We start from the raw sequence: 22,503 nt of genomic DNA, 5'->3' as shown, positions 1-22,503 counted from the left end.
CTTGTTTCAATCATAATTATTAAGTGGTTACCAGTATTTCCCAGTCACTTTCAGACAGTGGCTCCACACAAACTCTTATGGCTTCTTTAATGGCGGACTGGCATGGGCGAACGATCAACTGAAGTACAGTTTTATTTCATATCATTATCTTTACATCTATACAAATATAGATTTAATAGTCAACAGTTGTCAACATAACAGAAAGTTGGAAAAAATAGGATAATATTTTGTAAATTTATAATAGCACAGGAAATGGTTGCATCGCAGGTTTTTTTCTAGGCATTTTAACACCTGTATTTTTTACCTTTATTTGGAAATATTTATTGATTTAATCCTTATTATGATAATGAAAAATCCAGGGGTTACCTGCCAATAATTGAAATTCTGCATTACATTTAAAGAAATTTGTCATTGGGAATGGGTCAGAATATCTGACCCATGGAATGGCTAGAAAAGGGCCTGCATCATCCGATGGATAAATCAGAAAACCTTTGCCTAATTGATCTTGACATATTGCAATATTAACTGCAAAAGCATCTGGTCAACTAAGTTTATGAAAGGCAACTAGTAACAGTCTTTATAATTGTAATTATAAAATAATATTCGCAATATTTAAATCAGAGGAATACAATGCAACAAAGTATTATCTGAGTATTGTTTTTCCTTGATTTCAATGACATAATGCACCAGTAAATTGAAACCATGCTCCTCCTACCTCCCCTCCCCCCCACCCCCGGTTCAGGGAATAGCAGAGACTTTGACTTTCAATCCAGCCAATCCCAGGTAAAATTCCGGCCCTGCGAGGACTAACTGCTGGTAAAATTCCTGCATAATGCCTCCACATCCCGGGAAAATCCTAGGTAAAGCCAATTCCCCTGTTTTCGGCGCAAGAACAAAACCACCACATTCCCTTGGCACTGCAGGGCCACAGAGACAGTAAAAACATGGCCCATTTCCCCCAATATCCCTGGTATACCGCCAGACCTGGGGAGCCCGTGGTTGACCATTGGCTGGTGCTAATATGTTGTTGTCTTTATTAAAGGGGCTCAATTTATCTAACATTCCATCCCCTTGTAACACACATACCTGTTCGCCATCCTTGAGACCAAGTTTATCGCCAAACCACCCATTTATCTGCAGTACCCCATCAGAGCCTGACTCTTCCCTCACCGTGTCCCCTGCCCAGCTTACAAAAACCTTCCCGCGTTTTGCTTCGACTTCTAACACTCGAATATCCTGAAATTTAAAAGCAAGCATAAATACAAGGTCTTACATGTATATACATTGGAGGTTGTTTGTGAACTATTTCACCAGTGGTTGAAGTTATCACAAGCAGGGACTGATCCAGAAATTGACGTTAGAGAAGGCAAAACTTAGGGGCGCAACCCTTTGACATGCGCCCCTCCATTAGAACTGAATGTATAATGGCATAAACTGTTCATGGGAAGTTGGGGTATACTCCCTCCGGCAAATTTTAACAATTTGTATTCAGAAATGGTGCATTTTAAGTGTATGTTATTCCTTTTTTTGCTCCCATATTAAAATAAAAGGTAAACTTAGCAGACTTTAGAGTGCCTCCCTCTAAATCTGCTTGTGACATGCATGTTAGCACTGGAAAGATGTGTGCTGGGCTTGTTAAAAAGTTCCCATTATGAGTGGGCCAAACACAAGTTTTCAAACTAAAAGCCAAGTTAAAATAAGGTTTCTAGCCAGAATGAGTTAGAGAGTATCTGGTATAACAATTAAGTCCAACCTTCTTCAACTCTCCTTCACTTAAAATGCTATCAGGGCAGAGGACTAAACAAAGCAAAACTGACTGCCTTTTGTCTAAAATTCAGGCCTGCTTTTGTATTCGAAATTACTAAAAAGCGTCATTCATTAAACTTTTAATGTCTTAGATCAATACTTTGTCTTCTACAGTGAAAGGTTTTAATATATCTTTTAAAAGCAATATATACCTCAATTATATATCAAAAGAAAACCCATTTGTTTTAAAAGGAAACAACCCATGAATCTGTCCTGCTGAAAGTCAATGACATATTAAATGAGGGCAAGAGTGGTCTTTGAATTTGTACAGTGTACAAAATTTCGGATTTGAATCCAGTCTTGCCCATTCAGGCTTCCAGATAGGCCCGAACCAATTTCACTAGCCCAAACTTAAACACCATTAACTATCACTCGTTTGAAAGAATTTATGGATGTGTGAATACGAATCCCCCATGATTCTGAGCATCTTATAAACGCCTTATTCAGTATATTTTGCGCACACAGAATGAAGCTTTGTTATACTTGTGTTTTTAAGACACTTTTGAATATTTCACTTTGAAACGGTGTGTTTTATATACTGAAGGATGGATTTAGCTCAACAATGAGTTATAACATGCCTATATTTGGTATGTATGTTGTACAACATAAAATTGGTGCTTAGAAATCATATGTTTTTCATCATTATGCTGTTGCACTTAGAAAAATGATATTTTTCATTTTGATAAAAACAAAGAATGAGAACAATTGCGATAAAATGAAGTTCTGTTTTCCCGTTTCTGGTCAATTCAAACGTCCAAAATGTGTAGTGTCCGCAACAGGGCTTCAGACAACACTCTTACAGTTTACTTACAGAGGGCACTTACTGTTCTTCAACAATGGCATAAACACACAAACAAAAATACCAAATATCTTCTCCCTACATAGAATACTTAGGCTACCGCAGATACATGTTTTTGTCCGCAACGCTGTAGTGTCCGCAACGCAAAGTCCAACTGTATATTTCTATACAATTCATTTGTTTTGCTGTAAATATTGACAACCAGTAAAACAGCAAAGAGAATGAAGTAAACAATCTAAGGCTGATTTTACAGGCCCATAACGCAAAATTTTAATATTTTGTATGTTAATCCTGGAACAATATTTTGGAAATGCTATGTACTCTGAAAGTGTACTGTAGTGAAAAGCTTCATAAGTACTTCCTTTCAAAACAGCAAAATATGTTATAAGAACAATTAATACTATGTACAGCTGTATCTTGTTTTCTGGGTTTGTTGCAGACACTACAGGAACTGTCCGGTGCTTATTATCACGTTTTTCGCTTCGTTGCAGAACAAAAAATGAAAACCAAACAAATGACTACCACTGAGATATGTAGGAAATGTCATGCAAAGTTAAAACTAGACATAAATAAACATGAACAATCGAAATAAAGAGATAGAGAAAGAAAGAAACGTGAACGTGTTTAACATAAAGAACACGCTAGTAATATTGAAACATTGAAAAGGGAACTGAAGTTAAAAAAGTGTGAGGAAATGCAAAGGTATAGGGCTAAAAAGAAGCAACAGAAAACACATAAAACAATAAATAACAACAAAAACAGTACAGCCAAAAAGATGGTTATTGCCGCCGCACTGAAGTGCGCGCCTATTATGGAATGGGAATATATTTTAGTTAGTGGTAGGAGCGGTTTTTAAGTTGGTTGACAGTTGGGTTTTACTGTTATTTTATAATGATTAAAAAATGCAAATGGGTGGCGATTGCATGGGTGTTAAAAATGCTATTTATGGTTGAATAGATAGTCTTCAATTTATCTTTAAAACATTATTTCGGAAGGACGACAAATAAGTATTATAACTGTTCCCGATTCGTTAACGTTTTCCGATTGGTTACCTGAAATATCTGAAATATCATGTGCCAGAAATGTAAAATGTGTGGACCGGTAATTATGTGAATGGGAATAATTATGTTTTATGTTGTTTTGTTATGTTTACTGCATTGATAAACCATGAGGTAATCTTTTTTCTTTAATCTAATCGATATTGGAATTAAATGTTCACCTAAATTTATTTGTTAATGTGTTGAAGGTGACATTAGTAAAATTTTATTACGATTGTCCCCGAGTTGTAACACATACCGGATGTTGCTATTTTTAGAACCAGAAGGTATTTCCCCGCTATTCATAGGTCAATAATGGAATTTCTACATCGTAGTAGTTGGAAACTCGGGTGATGTTTTTATCATGAATATATATGAATAACGTTTAAAATAAGTGCACACTGACAGTTGATTACGATACACCTAACAATTTGAGTCATTACAGTAAAACATGGATTATAAGTGAATTATACGCGTAGGAGAAGATTTTCTGTCGAAAAAACGAATGTCAACAATTGGCATGGAACTGGGATATTCGTATCAAAGGGCTATGTATGTAAGTATCTTTGAGTAGTTTTGTACGTTGATGTGTTCAAAAATGTTTGTTTTTTAATTTATCTTTGGAATTCTTAAATCATTTATATTTGCTAAATGTTAAGACAGCGTGTTAATATTTTTACATACATGTACTATAATTATTTATTATTATAAATATACATGTTACATCTACTTATGCATCAGTCAATTGTAACCACGCCCCCCCCTCCAGGTCGGGGGTATACCGGGGATAGCGGGGGAAAAGGACCGTGTTTTTACCTTCGAGGTGTCCCTGCAGTGCCGGGTGAATGCTGTGGTGGGGCGTGGTTACTATTGTACTATTGTTACCACGCCCCCCCCCCCCCAGGTAAGAGGAATAGTCGGGACTTTGACTTTCGGTCCAGCCAACCCCAGGTAAAATCCTCGTCCTGTGAGGACGAACTGATGGTCAAATCCCTGCCATATGCCCCCGCACCCCAGGGAGCCTAGGTGAGGCATATTCCCCGCTATATTTTGCTCGAAGACAAAACCACCGCATTCACCCGGCACTGCAGGGCCACCTGTAAGGTAAAAACACGGTCGTTTCCCCGGCTATCCCCGGCATAACCCCGGACCTGGGGTGCCATGGTTACAATTGATTGGTGCATTATGTACATGTTTCATATTTTTAAATGTACTTATGCACAATATTTATGTATATGATATGAGTATGTAATCTTTTATTTGATTGTTTTATCTTAGAAAAATATTAGACTTAAAATTTTGTTTAAAAATGATGTGTTTTGGTATGTGACCTATTTTTAACATACCATAATACATGAACATACCCATTATTTGTTTACAAACTGCATATTTTCAAAATAAACCTGTAAGAAAAGACGTACATGGTTTCGGGCTGGAAGCCACGACAGCTTTGACACTAGCGACATTCATTTGCTTGGTGTAGGTCTCGTTAAAACCCCGTACTGTTGTGAATCATTATCAACCATATGCACAACAACTACATATTTGTGCCTACCAACTTACTCTTGGCTAACACGGATATTAGTGCAGAATGTATAATTGATACATGTGCATTTGTCTTTCACAGTTGTAGTTTCTGCTGGTTGATAATCAGAAGTCTAATTTATTTCAGGTAGGAAAATGACTAAATATTACTAAGTCAAAAATTGGGGTTGTGAAGAATTCTAGCCTGCATTAAATACTATGTTGGATCATTGAGACAGATTTGACAGCCATGTCATCCACAAGGCAGTCACATCTGATAGAGATGATGCGAGTATTTCATATAAAACATATTTGAGTTGGTGTTTGTTGTTTTATAAACTCACTGTATTCAATAATCAAGTGGTGGTGGTGGTGGTGGTGGTGGTGGTGGTGGTGGTGGTGATGATGATGATGATGATGATGATCATGATGATCATGATGATGATCATGATGATGATGATGATGATGATGAATTTTATTACCTACAGAGACTGTTTACATGTTATAATATTAAAAAGACAAATTAGTTGAGAACTTTCACTCTGACATTTTTGGAGGGGCATTACCGCCTACATGTACAGTGTTCTTGTTTCTTTACATATTTTAATTTGAAAGTACATTCATTGTTTTTAAATCTGAATTCTGAGTAAGTATCATACGTAAAATTCATTTATTTGAATGATTACATTTTATGAATAAGTCCAATAAAGCTTTTTTTTTTTTTTCAAGAAAAGGGTTGATAATTTTAAGCATTTTATTAGCTACAGAAATGTATGGTTACATGACATTATGTATATTTTCTTCAATTAAACGGTAAACTATCATAAATTGTCTTTTAAATTGTTCATTAGACATCATAGAAAATATTTAAAATGATTTCAGCAGGTTGTCTTATTATTAATTATTTTTTATGAATTTATAAAACTGCTTTATATTTTCAAACATCGAAATACTGCTCTGTTCAGAAGACTCACAAGATCAATCAAAATGATTTTTTTGCATGTGTATCAATATATAATGCTGTTCGGTTGAACTTATGTTTTCTGTTAACTGAAGTTTATTTCACCAGAAACTGTTGTGTTTATTGCATAGTAAGCTCTGATAATGTGAAAAAAAAATCAAATATAGAGAAAATATTTACTTGTCGCTCTTTGTAGCCCTTGGAGTTTGGGGTTAGGTGTAATGAAATTTAAATTACTTTTTTAATTCACGGTAAAATATCTTCAAAATTTGGATAAAAGTCCCATAGTGTACCATGATAATAACTATGTTGTCCGTGAAAGCTTTTATTAAAGTGTGTATTACTTATACCTTAATTCAGTTTAAATAATTATGGCCTTTAATGATTTTTGTTTTCATATAGATTTCCTGTTATATTGAGCTTTGTCAATTTTGTTGTTGTTTTGTATTATGTACAATTACTACTTCTATTTCCTAACTTAAAAAAATTGTCTCATTTGTCAAATTGAATTGGTACATATTTCATATAAAGTGAAAAAAACACACACTATTTTTAAAGATGCACTCTTACTCCCAAACAAGACTTATCACATTAATATTATTGTTTTGATTTTTCAAAATGGGTTGATAGATGTCAACAACAATGTTTCTAATAAAGGATTTTGAGTTCAATTTGCTAATAAGAATGAACATAAAACATGGTATCTGCCTTGTGATACTATAGTAGACCACAGTAAATCTTTTAGCAATCACCAATCATTTAATATTTGTCATGCTTTCTGCTATTATAAACAGGGTCACAAGCTTGTTATAAATCAGTAAACAATATTTCAGTAAATGCATTATTTAGTAAGTAGTTATTGTTTTATCAGTCAATTTGATGTGTGTTATAAATACAATTATATCATATATGTATTGATTTCAAATATGAGTTTCACTTTAAAGATGCTCATTTAAAGATAATGAACAGACACACAAAAACTAGACACATTTGATACTAATTGTATGAATGATTATTGTTTAGGTGACCTCTGATTTGTTTTGGAGATATTCATAAATGGGTGTTATTCTTTGTTGTCTTCAGTTTCTTATACATTTAAGGATTTTTATAATTGCTTTTCTGGTATATATTAATTTAATGCAAATGAAAACACACTTTAAAGTAGACACATTTTATACTAATTATATAAATGATTATTGTTTACATGTAGTCTGATTTGTTATGAAGATATTCATAAAGGGGTGTTCTTCATGTTATTATACATTTTGGACTTGATTTCGTATTGCTTTTCTGGTATATATTCATTTAATGCACAAAGAAATTATTATAAGTGTTCAGTATCACTTTCACACATTGTTTACTATTATTTTGTGCATATTTGGCCTATTTATGCATATATGTGCATTGTTGTATTTCAAAACCTTTGTGAAAAATAGAAACAGTATTATTTCTTTCATACATAGTCTGATACATATTCAGTTTGTATGCATTATTTTTATCATATTTGAAAAATTTGCCATTGTTCTATAAGACACATGCTATTTTTGTGTTAATATCACTATCAACTTAAAACATCCATTTTCAACTCTTCTTTACCATGTAAATGGAGAAGTTAACATTCAGGGTTTCCGCCAGACCTTTATGGCTTGTCGGGCCCGACGTGCCTTCCGCTGGCAAGGCTAATTACCGACACGCGTTAATTATGCCGACATGCTTTAATCCGCGCAGCGACAAGCCTTATCAAAACAATGATCGCAACGGTTGCAACGGTTGACTGACAGCCAGAAGGCGTGTCGGGAGTATTACGGCATTTGTATCTGCCATTCAGGATCGACGACAGCATGAAGGCGTGTCGGTGAGGTTCAACAGTGCCAATTAACCAAACTCCTCCTATTTTTTATCAAAACTGGAATGTGTGAAAAACACCACTGTCTTGATTGCGACCTTTATCCCTATAATCACCTATGATTGCAAAGTAAATAATAAGTGTTAATTGATTTTAAATTGTAATTGAGAAGCATGGTCGAAGAAAAGATAATACCTATCAAAACATGTCATGTCATCTTGATTTTTTACTATGTTTATATGAAAAAAGAAATCATTCTGTATAAGAATTCCAACATGTCGAAACGTAAACCTTCCACGGCTTCTATTGAATCATTCTTCAAGCGCTCACGTACTGAGGTTAGTGATCCTAGCTCACCGACTTCAGCTCCTGAACCGCCAATCTGTGTTTCAACACCGTCAAAACAGCGTACTTCTGGGTTTGATCCCAAGTGGAAGGAGACGTTTTCTTGGTTGCAGGAAAGCGCGAACGGTGAGAACTACACATTAAATAAAATGACTTTGATACAGTTTTAAGCATTTTGAAAATAAAGTTGGAAGTAACATTACTGTTTGGTTGCGCTGTACCGAATTACAATGTTACATTATAACTCCATTGACCAGTTTTTTTATGCAATTTGTCCAATTTCATACATTTTAGTATTATTAAACAGCTAAAAACAAGGCATGTTATGTTATAAATGCATTTCATCTAGTAAACAATGTTCTCTTTTTATATAACAGTTCAATAATTATGTTCTATTTATGTTTGTAACTTTCAGACGAAATGATAATGTTTATTAAAGTACTACATTTTTTTTTATTTCATGTCACTTCTTCATGATGAATTCCCCATATAATCAGGAAACTTATTCTTCCCTTCAAGTTATCATTCCAGCATGGTGACTTTGCCCCCTCCCCCTAAATGATTAGAACTGCAGTGTACAAGAACAATAACTCTATTTCAGCGAATTGCAAGAGTTTATGATTCCCTTTGTTCCTTTTCCTGTCCGTAGCATAACAAGAAAACTACTTTTTGGAATTTCATTAATCATCATTCAATGGTAAAGCACAATGACTATAGCTGTATTTCAGCTAATTACAGAATTATTGCTCTTTGCCTCTTTTTCTTGACCAGAGCATTACTTTTAAAATACTCATGGTATTGAAATAAAACTTGGTATATGGATAGGTGGCAATGACAAATAGTACAGTGCACAAGCACCCTAATTCTGCCGTGTTCATTAATGTACCACACCCCTAATGAAATGTTCAACTTGAAACTCTTCAATTTCAATGCTTTAGCCTATGTTGTTAAGCAGAATACTACAAATATTTTGAGAATTTCGTGGATGCGGTTCGATGCATTGTAATATGCTTGTTGGCCTTGACATTTCTTGTTTTTCAACATATAACAAATGCATAAACTATTAAACAGCGCCCTTTGATGCTTTGCATCAATGGTCTTTCTTGTATCACTAAAGGAGAAGCCAAGCAGAAGATAGAAAGCAGAGAGCAGTGTTAAGAACACAAAATTGGCATTTGATATTAAAGCTTAAAGAAAGTAGCACATATCAAAGAGAACCCATTAGAAATGTACAAACTGAAAACAAGATTGGACATTCAAGTAAGGAGTCCAAAATAACATTAACATTCATGGAGTAAAGGAAAACACCAGAAGTGCAAAATTTCCCTTCACATCCAGGTGGTCTGAACACCGTGCTTTGAACTGAGTCAAAGAGACCTTACCAACCACACCAGCAAAAAGAGCGAGACTGGTAGAGAAACAAGCCACATCATCATCAACAAATGAGCTACTCAAAGAGAAAGGGATTCTTTCTTCTCAAAAATTAAGAGAAATGGCTGCCATTGGAGAATCTGTATTGGAAACTGTATCTAGTCTAAATAGTACACCAGTAAGTCAAAGTACACAAAAAAGGGAAAAGAAACATGCCAAGAAAACACTAGCCTACTTTGTGAATGAAAGTGCAATTAAACTGAAAAAGAAAAGAACATCTCAGATGAATATTCATGCGAAAAACTACAGAAACAAGCTCAGTAGCAAAAAGTTTAAACATAAACCTGGTTTAATGGCACTGTATAAATGCCAAAGACATAGAACATAAACACAAAAATCACAAACAAGAAACATAAAAGAACAGCACAAAACTCCACAAATAGCACAGTGCATACATACTATATGAAATTCTAGGTATTTTTATCAAGGATTGTTAGGTACAGCCTTGGAACAGTCAGTGAAATTTAAATTTACTGGGGGTTTAAACCAGTTTAAGTGCACAAACCTCACTCTCATCCCAACAATCCTAAAAGAAACAAGAGGGCCCTAAAGGCCCTGTATCGCTCACCTGATTCAATTCAAGTGTGAAATAAGTGTTTTCAGGGCGAGGGCGATTGTGACAAGGGGAGGGAATAAGTGTTTTTCAGGGCGATAGAAAGTGCTACGAGAGGGGACTTAATTAAAACAAATTTAGGACTAGTTTTCAATGCTACATGTTAAATATTATAGTTGAGGGTATTACAGTTTTAGAGAATTTGAAATGTCAGTCTGGTGGTCTGCTACCTTAGAAAGGATGCGTACTTGTCTTTGTTTGTACATTTTTATTTTCTGTTCCTGTTATATGGTGCCAAACAGGACTAAAGATTTGGGTTTTACATCTCATTCACATCCAAATATAATCTTGAGGTATGGAATCAAAACATTTATACCTGCTGGAATTAAAAAATATATTACTTAGATCCTTCCTAGTGACCAAGTTTTTTTTTAATATCACGGATGACCTAGTTGCAAATCTTACCTTGCTGTAATAAGTACATTCTGACCAGGTTTTATATAGATAAAGTAGAAAATATGGCCTCAACAGTGTTTTAACAATGTTATCTATGATTTGACTTTGTGATCTAGTTTTTGAACTCAGGTTACCCAGTTTCAAACTTGACATAGACTTCATTAACACAAACATTCTGACATAGTTTCATGGTGATCAAAGAGAGAATGTAACCTCTACAGTGTTTACAAAGTTTTTCTATGATTTGACCTAGTGGCCTGGTTTTTGACCTCTGATTACCCAGTTTCAAACTCTACCTAAAGATCATCAAGAATAACATTCTGATCAAGTTCCATGAACATATGGTCATAAATGTGGCCTCTAGAGTGTTAACATGCTTTTCCTATTATTTGACCTGGTGACCTAGTTTTTGACCGCACATGACCCAGATTCGAACTTGGCCTAGAGTTATAAACATTCTGACTAAATTTCATGTGACCTCTAGAGTGCTAACAAGATTTTCCTATGATTTGACCTAATGACCTAGTTTTTGACCACATATGACCCGGATTCAAACTTGACTTAGAGATTATTAATATAAACATTCTGACCAACTAACCAAGTTACTTAGCGAAAGGCGTTAAAATGTGTAGTGTCCGCAACATGGCATGTATGTTTCTATTACTTTTGTTACAGTTTTACTGTTGAAAGTTGCTTTCTCCACTTGATTTCTATTTGGTAAATAGGTGTTTGAATTGTCTCTGGAGGAAGCACTTTGGACAGAATGCGATAATTAAGCCATATAAATTTGATTCTGTAAAAAATATTTTGGTCTTTTCATAAATTGATAAACACCAAATGAAAGCTCATGAAATAGGTCTAAAGTTTGCTGCGAGTTTAAATGTACTTTGAAAATTTAACAAAAACATCTCTCAAATACATATTTTACTTTAAATAAATGTAAACTGACAACTAAAATAAGTTGCAAGAAGTTAATAACATCCAACTAAACAAAATATACACAATCCCAGGGTTCGAATTTAACTTTGAGGAGCACTCGCAAAATTTTGCGAGTGCTTTTTGAGGCAACTCGCAAAATGAAAAATCAACTTGCAATTTTATTATTTGCTTTATTCCCTTATAATATTGTCTAATTTAAGTAGAAATTTACACCTAAGACAAATTATGAATATTAAAACGTATCAATCTTGAGTAACTCAACTACTAGAACTTGTTGATGGCTTTTTTTGGGGGGGTGTACGGAAAGACTCATCAGATGCTAGACGCTTTTTGATTACAAAGCTGTCCAATAATTTGACATTGTTCACTTTGTATATTTACCCTCGCCATCGGGTAATATCCATTCGGCAAGCATGGTACAGATTTCATTAAGTCTATAAGTATTAAAAGCAATAACATTATAAATTTAAAATAAATGAAAGAAACAGTAAAATAAATCTAGCGAGGATGCTCTGGACCATAAAATATATCGATCGACGAAGTCTATTCACTTTGGCAGTTCGGCGGAAATATATCAAAGGTTGATGGGGTTTACATATAGTACGCGGTGATTACGTCATTTGTATTCACTTTGTATTATGCACGCCTCGGAAAAATTCGAGATAAAACTCGGCCTTTTCCGTATTTGTTCTATTTTTGAAACTTACTAGAGCGTGACTCCGTACTGTCTTTTTTATACTGGTAGTGTAAACATGCCACTTATAGGGTGTTTACACTCGACTACGCAGTGGAATTAAGTTCATATTTATTCTACTTTCCTTTTAACATTTTGTGGTCTAGAAAAAGCCACTCACAGAATTTTGCGAGCTTGAATAAAAGTCACTCCCAATTTGGAAATGTCGCTCGCATTTTGCGAGTATGCGAGTCTAAATTCGAACCCTGAATCCATCAATAAACAACAACCAAGTTGGGTTTTATATTTGGCAAATGAGTTTCTTCAATGGATTAGACAATTAAAACCTGGTTAATGATTACAGCTGAAAAATAGATGCTGCTTGCTTAACAATGTATGTGTGTAGTGTCTGCAACAGATTGCCCTACCGTAATTGAAAGTTTGATAACTTGTTAACTACTCCAGACTGACGAACAAAAATTTAGAAAAATAAGCTTGATACATGTACCAGTTGGCAAATATATATTTTTTTCTATTAGGAGATACTTCAAATTTTGCTCTCAAGTGCAACACATCTGCGCAAAATATACTGAATAATGGCGAAAGCACACTCATACAGTTCAATAATTGAATAAATGTTCCTAAATATGGATGATGTGTCCATAATTCAATAAGCGTCGAGGGCTCAACCTAGGACTAAATTTGAGGGGGAAGTGAACTTCTTGCAGACTGAAAAAATCGCGCAACCCACCCCCTCTTCCCCAACCAAAAAATGAAATTAAAATAGATAATTTATTGTGATACATATAATAATGTGGTCATCAAAAGTTCAGAAAATAAATACAATATAAATAATAAAGCTTTCAAAAAGGAAAAAAAGAGAAAAATATTTTTTAACTCTGTTGAACATACATTTATTTAATGGAAGATTTGTGCATGTTCTGTTATCCAATGCATCCTTGTCAAATTTGGTTACGCACAAGCGATTGTGCGATGACATTTTTCTCTTTTCTACTTTCAGTTTCACTTTCAAGTTCCGGAAGTAAAAACCAAAATACTCAATGTTTCTTCATGCCAATATTCCAATAATTGTTCTTTAAAATTAATGGCAATGCCATTCAAAGGTATATAATATAACCTTACTGTGCTTTACATTGACAACAATTTAACTATGTTTAACAGTTCTCCTTACACTTTGATTAAATTTGTAAGGAAGTAAACGGGCGCCTGTTTCCAGCGCATTTAATACAATGTTTGTTAAATGCTAATTTCTGTTACTCATTAAACACTTAAGTTTAACACTTAAAGATCTATCTTTAATTTTAGGTAATAAATAAAATATACTTAAACAAAATAAAAAATATTTTTTTTAGCAATGTTGTTTTTCACAACCATCATAGATAGCGAAAACTGCAGAAGTTAATTTACATAATGGGCGGAGTTATTGACATCATAGAGTTTGACTGCTGCTAAAAGACACAGTTACTGGTTTAAATAGAAACAGATCGATAATCACTTGTTACTTTGGGAGTTCATTACTCTTGACATGACTTTATATACATGGATTGACTAAACACACATTCAGCACATGGCTTGCAGCCAATCTGACTTCGCTTGATCATTGGCTATTGTCTGAAGGCGACTTAGTTGCTCAAGTCGCCTAGTAGGACACATTCTTGAATAATAAGCATATAAAACATGATGCTTTACACGTTTGATACACAGGTTAGACGAAACGAACAAAATTTTGTTGGAAACACAGAATCCGATGGTGATATTGAATTGCCTATCTAGGGTTTTTCGGAGTTTAAGTCTTCAAATATCCATTTTGATGATCGAAATGTATTGAAGTTGTACATTTTCTGAAACTTAATTATATTCTGAGAAGAATGCAAGATGTCTGGAGACAATTGGTTAAAAAATAGATAGTTACAAGCTTAACGAAAACACCATCATCTACATCATCTAAACAATGGTCTTAACACGTCAACCTTTAATTGGAATATAAGTATTTTGGGGATTTTTTTTTTTGATTTTGGTTGATTTTTAGGGTTTTGTGATAGATGATCATGTTCCAATTAATTTTGGTCTTGAAAAAAACAGTTTTGACTGATTTTTTTAAGGAGGAGGGTGTGGCCATAGGGTGGGTCATGTCAACACAACTGCAGCCTGTGGTTTGATTGGCATGTTTTATTTAAAAATCACATTAGGAAAAAACGGTAGCCCAGTCGGGCTAGTTTAAATGTGGAAAATCAACACTGTGTCAGTGTGTGTATAGTTCCAACAAGGATCAAGTCTGAAACTTGACTGTAGAGCTACCAACAAAGAAAGGTCTAAGAAGCTTGGCCAAATAAGTGATAATTTCATTTAAACACATTCTCATTGTTAATATCCTATAAACAAAAGATTAAAAGCCTAAAAAGGAGGTGTTGGGAATTCATTGTGGTATTCCTCCAGGGTTTCTAAAATGGGTTATCATTAGCACTGTTTCCAAATACTTCATGTCATGCAGTCATTCAATCAAATACGTGTCAAGGTGTCAAGGTTTCGAAATAAAATATCGAAACTACATGTACATGTATATCAGCAAAAATCCCAGTATCTGACTCAGACTCACCCTCTGAAAATCCTTGAAAACACCCGATGTCAGCGTTACAAAACAGTTTTTCACGGTGACAAATTGTACCTTTAACACCGAAAGACTCATTTTAGGGTTCCTTGAGTCTGCACAAATGCATAAAATGTTAATTTAGAAACGAAACAAATAATCATCTGTCAAATCCGAAAAAGTGGAACGGTGTAAAATGTTTTTCTTGTTGTAAAAATCTGAAGTATAAAGGTTACACCCAACTAAACTAAATCATTTCTTTTTATGAGCACTCGTAACATTTAGGTGTAACCCCACACCTATGAGTCCCAAATACAGCTTTATTTTTTAGCCCAAACCCGATTTGCCCTCCGGTTTGAAAACTTTATCTTATATAAATTGTAAAATAAGCCCTAGGATGCGACAAATTTCAACCAATATGGTGCAGAAATTGAAAACCCATCCGGTGGAGGTGTCTAGCTTAAGTTATGCCCGGGTGACGGCTCGGATACCCTTCAGTTTAATTCGTTTTAGTTGCAACCAGAATTCGTTTAACTGTTTTCATATATGTGTATAAATTAATGAAGGAACAACGTCACAAAGAATATGATTCTACCTTTGGACATCAGAGCTTATATCAAACGAATATTTAACGACATTTGGCTAAGGTTCTTTCAATGTCACTTGCGAATCACTAGCCCCCCCCCCCCCCCCCCCCCCCCCCCAGGTTTTAAAACAAATAAATTTCGGTTTTGAGGAAGGGTCGCAAGTCAAAAGGTTACTCTCCTTAGTTACGCTCCCTTTAACCCCGGATCCAGCAGTACATCGACTGGTTATTGAACCAACAAACTTATGTATATCGTGCATATTGTTCGGCAAGTTGATGTTTAAATAATTTACGATGTTGAAACCGTGAAAATAATCTGTAATAATCAAAAAGCTTCACTGGCAAAGAACAGGTCCAACACGAACCTGTTCTTCAATGAAGCTAATTGAACATGTCAGTCGGGAACCGTGCTATACTTCAGTAAGTTATTTAAAGCGGCACTCTCACATATTTGAAAACTTGTTTATTTTTTGTCTTAGAATCAGTATTTTTTTGCTAAGATGTCTAGAAACCAGGGCTGTAAGAATGCCGACAAAAGATAATACGCAGGATTTCATATTTACTGTTTTCTATGCCGAAAAACGATTTTTTTCTTGAAGTGGTATAATTATACATTTTACACCCTCACCAGTGAAAGTATAGCCATTTCATTTCTAGGTCTGATTGAGATAAAAGTACAGTAGCGTAACGAATAGAAAAGTACATGTAGTTATTTTCTGCGTACTGCGTACCAACACTGTTAGCCCAGTTAATATCTCGCAATCGGAACACTCTGACCACTTTCCACCGAAAACAACCTCAGATGTATCATGTGTATAGGGACGGTTAATTTACAAATTCAGAAATCCTTACATTTAACTACGCTATCAAAATAATCGGAACACCTGAGCCATTATCAAACAAATATGAAACTATCCCGAAGCTAGACAGAGATGGTCGAGTTATTACGATTGTTAACAACAAAACTTACAGCTCTTATGGGTATAGAATAAGTCAAACTAATAACTAAATGTAAATATATTAAGTAGTTGTACAAGTATTATTCAAATATACATGCATATATACTAACCGGTTTCATGACAACATTGACAGGACGATAAATCAGCGAAACTCTTGTTCATATGTTTAACCAGTAAACTTTCAAACAGTGGGATTGAATCATTGTCAAAACCACAATGAAAACTTCAGTGAAAAAAAAATGGTTTTCCAGTGTTCTATTTTTAGTATCTCGGGATAATATGTGATTGTATAAAGCTGGGCTATCCGCGTATGATTATCATTATTAAACTACAGTGTACGAAGAACAGATGGAACATATAAATGAGATCGGTGAACACGACAGTTCATTACCAGAAAGTGTTGAGAGAATTAATAAACGTCTCTCGAGGTCTTTAAGTATCGAAGAAGCATTTAACCGTTCGAAAAAAGAATTTAAGAGTGGAATAAGTGCCGAGTGTAAGGTTGTGACCTTACCGACATTAGTTGACGAAACTTTGAAAGAAGAGGACAGTGTGAAGGAAGTGAAAGAAATGGCACAAGAGAAGAGCTTTACAGAAAAGAAAATGGAGAGATTGGGCGCACACGAAGCGGGTATAGGCCATGAAGTAGTGGTCGACCGGACTCTGAAAGCCCCGCCGTGCGTTTACGTTACACAAAATAGTGTGAACGAAGACAGGGAAGTGGAGCGTAGCAAATTGCTTGTGAATCGCACAAGTCCAGTTGTGAACCTTAAACAGGATCCGTTTAAAGCACAATTTTATCGAAGTTTTTCAAAACAGGTGTCAATGCTCGAAGATCAAAATGGCAATAAAGATGGCGATTCGATGTACAAACAACCACATGTTGCACCGAAAGACAACGTGGAAACGAGCGTTGCGATAGAAATTGAATCTTGCTCGAAAACTTTAGCTTCCAAAGCTTCTTCGACCCAATCGGTTACTGGCGGCCATGCGGAATTGACATGGAGGCGTATGCTTCCCTTTATGATAGTATCTGTTCTGCTGTCATGTGTCCTCATTGGAATTCCACTGGCAGTTTTAGAGGTGCATAGAATCCTCTCCTCAGAGCCTCCGGTATGTTGAATATATTAATTGTATATTAATAATTTACAACTACATATGCACGATAAACCGTTCTTAAAATATATTTCTTCCGCTTAAATTAACTTCACGCCTCAATGCATTGATTATAAATGATACATTTCATTCATAAACTTCACTGGGATTCACGGCTGATGTTATTATTAGAATAGTTATTCAATAACTTAATGTACAAATTAAACAGGTATTATGATGTACGCAAATATCAATACAAATAATTATCACATTGGGGATAGCATTAATCTTGGATATAGTTTTCCCCAGGTTCGATTTACATCATAGTGTAATGAACGTAGGTGTAACCGATAGTACTGGAAATCCCCTTCGCTTTTCCTCGAGGTTTACTTTCGTTTCATTTAAAAACCAACCACTATATGTATATACCTACTTTCGTTTTCTATTTTTGTAGGTCAATGATACAAAGTCGGAGCCGGATTCCCAGAAGCACTGGCATGAAAGCTGTAAGTCAATATTACTCTTGTTTAAACCAAAATAATTCAATGAATATATGATAACTTTAGCTTAATCAGAGCACAGAGCTCTGAACAAAAAAATCATGCCTGGCCTATATGTATATATAATATATATAGGCAAGGAATAAAAAAAATATGTTCCTTGTGCATCTTAGAAATTGAATAAAACTTCACCATGATCACAAGTAAATTCATAGCCGCGGGGAATATTTTCGGTTTTGAAGATATAATATCATTATGTACAAAGTTGTTGAGGATTAAATATATAAAATACAATGGAAACCTTCGATGAAGAAAACAAACAAATAAACAAACAACAGATAAACAGTAAAATAAACCGCGATTTCCATATGATTAAACATTTAAAAAAACGAAAACAAAAATAACAACAACAAATAAACAGTAAAATATACTGTGAGTTTCACTTTCTTTTTGTAGATACGGACAATGCAGAACATGTCAGACCAATCGAACGATTTGTCCTCGATCAGCAGTTCTTAAAAGGTGAGTACATGTTAGAGCTATTGTATCGATAAAAATAGAATGTATAGATAATTTATTATAATTATCCTATTCTGACATTCTGACCCACATATTTGCGTTTAAGATTAACTACTTTGCATTGCGGACCGAAACATCTCAGATTTCACGTAGTTTATTCAAGTTTTTTCTGAAATGTGTTTTACCAGTCCTCAATTTTTCGAAACATCTTCAGGTCCTTATCACAATAGGGTTAAGCTTCGCTCAATGTTTTTGTTTTGGTGTAATTTGTGTAATGTTAATATTTGTAAGAGTTTTTGGACAGTATCGTTATGGTAACGTAATCATGATTTGGCTAGAGTTCATTTAGTAAAATCAAGATTAAATTATCAATTTGGTTTAATGAAATAAACAACTTTAACTTATTTTGAAATGAAATGTATTGATCAAACAACTCACTCAAAAGGGATGTTTCAATTGCATTTTGACTAGGAAAGTACACTTACGACCGATCTGTATATATGGCAGATGGAATTTGTTTTGTTTTTTCATATAACTATAAAATAGTCTAAAAATCACCTTTTTTGTTTCACCTTTTCTGACTAATACTTCCGCCTATGGGACGAACCGATTGTCTTAATACGGAACACGCTCGGTTATTAACCAAATTAGACGGCTGCCGGAGATGGCCGAGTAACTACGAGTGCCCCTTAACGTTCAAATTCAAACATGTCATTGACTTCCATCGGGAAAGTCCATCCTTCTTATACCCATTTCTCTTTCTTAAAGAGGAAGGCAAAGTGCGATGGAAGGAGTCGGAGCAGACAGCTAGGTCCAGCGTGAAGCCGAGCCAGAACGAATCCTGTGTAGTGGTGCCGGAAGCCGGACGCTACATGGTCTACTCACAGATTACTTTCGCATTTGATGGGCTGACGGACCGCTCCGAGGTGGCGCACAGCGTCAACGTGCGGAGTGGCACTGACGTTAACATGGTGCAGAAAAAATTGATCGCCGTCCCTTACAGAGACCCCAAACTTCCGAGGCGCCAGCAGACCATGGAGCCAAGTAATCTCATAACCTCCGCTAAGGTGGAGGCCCATGACCGGATATGTATAGAGGTCAGCCCGGCGAATCTTGTGTACGTGTCACAGGTAGACAACGCACTTATGGTGGCAAAAGTAGAGTGAACGGAGGTTTTGCTTGGCATCGAACCGATGCCCGTTATCCGTATACACGGGATAAAATGGGACCTTATCCAGTAGCAAGATGGACAAATTCCGCATATAAAATGATAAGACGTACCAAGTTATACGCGCATAAAGGGGAAGCTGGACAAATTCCGCATTTCATCTGACAAGACGTTTCAAGTTATATGCTCAAGAGGGGAAGGTGGACAGATTCCGCAAGTAAACTGATAAGACGTAAGTGTTACGCTCAAAAAGAGTTGATGAGGTCATAATTAGGGATTATGTATGGCCACACGTTATTTCGAATTATTGTTATTTTTTAATAACAAATTACTGATATGTTTATTTGAAATGCTTAAGAAAATAGTTATATATGTGTACATATTTATACATACCTCCTCATATGAGGAAATACAGACTTTGATTTGATTTGATTTACATGGTTATAAGTGTTATCACGGTATTTGTTTGTTTTTTGATACCGTCCATATTGCATTGTATGACTTGCATTGAATGTCATGAAATTATGAAAACATGGGTCATATTGACCTAATCCAAACATGTAAGTTGTATATATTTATACGGAATTATTTAAGTTATTCTTTTGTGATCTTTTCGACTGAAATATTTTTCGTTAGAGATTAAGTTTGAATATACATTTATTTTAAATACACTGTGATATACATGGGCACATTTTTGTGCTTATTTCCATAATATAATACCACTGATCAAATTACCGTAAATGGCAAGAAAAATAGTTCAACGACGTGTGAAAATATGTCTTGACGATTTGACGTTACGTCAAGGCGTGGCGACTTTAAAGGCCTAGCTAAATCCTTCTATAAGTGACCCCCCCCCCCAAAAAAAAAAAAAAAAAATCAAAAATAAATAAATAAAAAATGTGTATAGAAAACGACCTCTGTGTATTGATCTTAATCTAAATGCCTAATTGTCTTATCAGATCTCCGATCTGAGTATCCTGCTGTGCAGTTTTGGAGGTTTTATAATAGAAATGGACCCTAAATGGCCCTTAGCCAATAAACAAATACACAGGAAATTGACCCCTACTGTGACATCAGTGCTTTTAGCAGGAGATGCACAGCAGCACAGCAGGGGATTGTCGTGCCAAACATTTCTTAAACTAGGCCTTTAAGAAACATTGAATAATATCTTCGGTTCGACTCGGGGGCGTTCGTTCAGGATGATAAAATTTGACCTACATTTTTTGAAAATGGGAAAACCTACAAATTTTTATGTAGAAGTAGATTGGGAAATCGAAACTGAACTACACGGAATCGTAATCGTTAGTTTAAATAAACATGAAATGTATTAGAAACAAAAATCTGCTCCTGGACAAATACACTTTCCTCATTTTATTGAAAAAAATTACTTTCAGATAAAATGTGCTCACTTTAAAGCTGCACTCTCACAGATTTGCCATGTTTACAACTTTTTTTTGTCTTGGAAAGAGCAGGTTTTGTGCGTAAATATCTGTAAACCAATGATATAAGGTTGCTGACAAAAAATCAGATCGTAGATTTTCATATTTCCGTTAGAAAAATAATGTTAATGGCTTAAACCGTCACTAACGGTGTAAGAAAAATGCATAAAACATACTTTTTTGAACTTAAATATAAAAATCTGCGATCTGATTTCTGCAATTAGCGCCCAAAATCGGCCCATAAAATGAGAGTTTCTATGGATTTTCGCAAAAAAATGGCTCGTTCCAAGACAAAAAATAAAAAGTTGTCAATACATTCAATCTGTGAGAGTGCAGCTTTAATAATTGCAATTGGTTTTTACAAGACTCAGGGACTTCATAAAATATTTTCCATGTGTTCTAACTTCATCTACCTCAATTTTTAAATTAATATAAATTTCTATGTTTATGTTTACATCTTTATATTTATATTTATATTTACATATGTTTTAGATGTCTCACGACACTTATTTTAGCTGAACATGTATTCATATATTTAAACTCGATATAAGTTGTTGTTGTTGTTGTTGTTGTTGTTGCTGATGTTGCTGATGTTGTTGTTGCTGTCGTCTTATCTAAACTGATGGTTCTTATGAAAAATTATGGTTTTGTGAGAAATGTTCGATTAAACAAAGTTGTGGTATTGTAGGAATTGTTCCTTTTAACAAAGAAATGTTTGGTTTAACAGTTATTGCATTGTTATAAATGTTCGTTGTTAGAATTGTTCGATAAGTTATGGTATTGTAAAAAAAATGGTTTAAGTTTACAAAGACTTAAGTTATGGTATTATAAGACTTGTTTGTTTTACAAAGTTATGGCATTGTAACAAATGCTCGTTTTAACAAATTTATGTTATTGTTAGATTTGCTTTCACCTTTCATATTTTATGTGTTCATTGTCAAAATATTACTTATAATATTTATGATATAAAACTGTTGCTGGTTCAATAAACGTTTAACAATGCGGATAGAAATTTGTTTACAAACATGGAGACGGAACTATTTTGAAATACAGGAAAACATCAGAAATTTCATAGTATACATGTATGGGATTCATGTCTTTGACTCACAGAATTCATTCATTCATTCATTCATTCATTCATTCATGAATGAATGACTCACTCACTCACTCACTCACTCACTCACTCACTCACTCACTCACTCACTCACTCACTCACTCACTCACTCACTCACACACTGACTCACTCACTCACTCACTCA

At 34.7% G+C, this 22,503-nt stretch overlaps 2 protein-coding genes across 2 annotated transcripts in view; one reads left to right on the top strand and one right to left on the bottom strand.

Annotated features, from left to right (window-relative positions):
• LOC128219938 (peroxisomal ATPase PEX1-like) overlaps positions 1 to 15,164 on the bottom strand; it is a 79,441-nt gene extending 64,277 nt beyond the window's left edge. The window contains exons 1-3 of the mRNA XM_052928125.1: positions 14,988 to 15,164; positions 1,087 to 1,236; positions 32 to 118 (exon numbers count right to left, since the gene is read on the bottom strand). Of these exons, the coding sequence (XP_052784085.1) occupies positions 32 to 118; positions 1,087 to 1,236; positions 14,988 to 15,077 (327 nt within the window). The 5' untranslated portion in view covers positions 15,078 to 15,164. The remainder of the gene's footprint in view (positions 1 to 31; positions 119 to 1,086; positions 1,237 to 14,987) is intronic.
• Positions 15,165 to 16,867: 1,703 nt separating this feature from the next.
• On the top strand, positions 16,868 to 22,246 carry LOC128218973 (uncharacterized). Its single transcript, XM_052926760.1, has 4 exons — positions 16,868 to 17,636; positions 18,073 to 18,124; positions 18,575 to 18,640; positions 19,406 to 22,246. Exons 1-4 carry the CDS (start codon positions 16,872 to 16,874, stop codon positions 19,801 to 19,803), a joined length of 1,281 nt encoding a protein of 426 aa, XP_052782720.1. The 5' UTR covers positions 16,868 to 16,871; the 3' UTR covers positions 19,804 to 22,246.
• The last annotated feature ends 257 nt before the right edge of the window (positions 22,247 to 22,503 follow it).

Source organism: Mya arenaria, chromosome 15 (genome assembly GCF_026914265.1).
Source record: "Mya arenaria isolate MELC-2E11 chromosome 15, ASM2691426v1".
NCBI lineage: Eukaryota > Metazoa > Mollusca > Bivalvia > Myida > Myidae > Mya > Mya arenaria.
The sequence above is the reverse complement of the archived record's forward strand: the minus strand, read 5'-3'. Positions and strand labels throughout refer to the sequence as shown.

Bases quoted from the DNA above. Each gene is read 5' to 3' on its own strand.
- LOC128218973 (XM_052926760.1), top strand. From the start codon at position 16,872: ATGGAACATATAAATGAGATCGGTGAACACGACAGTTCATTACCAGAA. The intron at 17,637-18,072 runs GTATGTTGAATA...CTATTTTTGTAG, and splicing joins TCCTCTCCTCAGAGCCTCCG to GTCAATGATACAAAGTCGGA. The intron at 18,641-19,405 runs GTGAGTACATGT...TCTTTCTTAAAG, and splicing joins CGATCAGCAGTTCTTAAAAG to AGGAAGGCAAAGTGCGATGG.